Consider the following 2460-nt stretch of genomic DNA (forward strand, 5'->3'; position numbering starts at 1 on the left):
ATATTCATTAAAAAAAAAAAGGCCAAATTAAGAAATTATAAAAATAGAATAATGGACAAATAAAATGAGAATATACTTGTATGATTTGATTTTGAAGAAGGAGATCAAGATAAAGATAAATTTTGACGTACTCAAAAAAAAAAAAAAAAAAAATTTCAAAACCATCCCAACATGGCACGAGTTTAGTCCCCCGTGGAAGTCAGAAAGCAGGAAATTACTGAACAATATCCACACCTGATTATAACTCATTCTCTTCCCTCAATCCCTCCAAATCCTCATATGACCGTTGGAATTTTAAAACTTTGAAAAAAATGTCTTACAAAGCTGCTTTTTACTTGTCTTCCCTACTCAGAAACTGTGTTCCACTCTCTGCAATTTCCCAAGCTAAGCAAACCCATGCCCAAATCCTTGTCCTTGGCTTCCTTTCCAACGTGACCCTTCAAACAGATCTCTTACTGTTCTACTCTAAATGTGGGGTTCTTCAAGATGCCCGCCAAGTCTTCGACAAAATGTCTGAAAGAAATATATACTCATGGAATATAATGCTCGCTTCTTATGCCCAGAATTCTCTTTTTTTGGATGCTATGAATGTTTTTGATGATTTTCTGAAAATGGGTCTTCGGCCTGATCATTATACAATGCCTCCAGTGTTTAAGTCATGTGTTGGAATAGGAGATACTTTTTTGGGTAAGATGCTTCATGGTTGGGTGGTTAGGCTTGGGTTTGAGGAATATGTTGTTGTGGGAAGTTCGGTTTTGGATTTTTATGTGAAATTTGGTAATTTAGTTGATGCAAAGCGGGTATTTTCTAATATGTTGTCTAGAGATTCTGCATTTTGGAATTCAATGATTTCAGGATTTGGGAGGGCTGGCTTTTATGTTGATGCTTTGAATTGTTTCAGGAGCATGCTTGGTGAAGGAGTGAATATGGATTCCATGACGATTCCTAGTATTTTGAATGCTTGCGGACGGGAAGGAGACTTGATGAAAGGGAAGGAAATTCATGGGCAAGTAGTTAAGAGCCTCATATTTGGTGGAGATGTCACAATTGGTAATTCATTGATTGATATGTACGCAAAGTGTGGATGCTTACATGACTCAGAAAAGGTCTTCAGGAACATGCGTGAACTGAATCTGGTAACTTGGACAACACTGATATCTTGTTATGGTGTTCATGGGAAAGGGGAGGATTCTTTGGCTTTGTTTAAGAAAATGAAAGATTGTGGGTTTAAACCAAACTGCGTTACACTAACAGCAGTCTTGGCTAGCTGTAGCCACTCAGGTCTCATTGATCAAGGCCGGAAGATTTTTGATTCTATAAGTTTTGAATATGGATTGAAACCCAGTGTAGAGCACTATGCTTGTATGGTGGATCTTTTGGGTCGTTTTGGACATCTAGAGGAAGCACTTGGATTGGTGAAAAACATGAAGTCAGTGGCAATAGCAAGTGTTTGGGGTGCCCTACTTGCTGGTTGTGCGATGCACAAGAATGTTGAAATTGGAGAAGTTGCAGCTCTTCAGCTTTTTGAATTGGAACCTAGAAACTCTAGTAACTATATAGCTTTGTGTAGTATTTATGATTCTCTTAGCGTATGCGATGGTGTTTCAATAATCAGAGCAAAGATGAGGAATTTGGGTTTGGTTAAAACTCCTGGTTATAGCTGGATGACCATTGCAGGAAAAATACATAAGTTCTATAAGGGAGACTGCTCTCGTCCTCAAACTAAGATGATACATGAAATGTTAGATCAAATAATTAAGGCACCTACGTTGCCTGGTGAGGGTGGAAGCTACCTTTGAGTAAAACCATGGGTTTCTAATTTAATGTCCTTTGCAACATGAATATGGCCACATTTTTTATGGTTCTACCTTATGAGGGTTGGTAATTCAACCATTTTTCTCTTTAGCACATATAGAATGGCTGGAGGATTCATTTTCTTCATGCAAACGCAACTGTATCGCACATCAGCATGATCTGTGAATATATGTACAGAGCTATGGAACATATGCAAAGTGACAGAGTCAGATGGATCTTGGATGCACTCATTTAAGGGTAGAGTTCTTTACCTTAACATATATGTAATCTTCTTTCTTTTTTTTTGGGTTTTTGTTTTTGTTTTTTTTTTTTTTTTGGTATTTACTGTTAAATTACAAATTGTCTCAAAAAATTAAGCTGTTGGGATATAGTAAATTTAATCATTTAACCACATATTTCTAACACTTCCCTTCTTGTGTGAGCTCAAACTCTCTTTTAATAAGTGAGGTCCAAAACATGGGATTTTAAATGGGAAGTAAAGTGGAGGAGACAGAGATTGAACTCATACTTCTAAGTTAAATTAACAAATTAACAATATGTAAATTTAATATTTTAATTTTTTTTTTTTTTCCTGAATAAAGTGGTGGTGGGTTCCGTAAACAGTGCATGAACAGTGATAAATAGTGATGAACAGTAACTTTGTCT

General features: G+C 36.4%; 1 protein-coding gene across 1 annotated transcript; it reads left to right on the forward strand.

Annotated features, from left to right (window-relative positions):
• Positions 1–172: 172 nt before the first annotated feature.
• Positions 173–2094, forward strand: LOC112010674 (pentatricopeptide repeat-containing protein At5g04780, mitochondrial). Its single transcript, XM_024043021.2, has one exon. It carries the CDS (start codon positions 312–314, stop codon positions 1797–1799), a length of 1488 nt encoding a protein of 495 aa, XP_023898789.2. The 5' UTR covers positions 173–311; the 3' UTR covers positions 1800–2094.
• Positions 2095–2460: the final 366 nt, after the last annotated feature.

The sequence above is a fragment of the Quercus suber genome, unplaced genomic scaffold (assembly GCF_002906115.3).
Source record: "Quercus suber isolate HL8 unplaced genomic scaffold, Cork oak 2.0 scaffold_161, whole genome shotgun sequence".
NCBI lineage: Eukaryota > Viridiplantae > Streptophyta > Magnoliopsida > Fagales > Fagaceae > Quercus > Quercus suber.

What these genes read in the sequence shown, in the direction of transcription:
- LOC112010674 (XM_024043021.2), top strand. Translation starts at nt 312, where the DNA reads ATGTCTTACAAAGCTGCTTTTTACTTGTCTTCCCTACTCAGAAACTGT.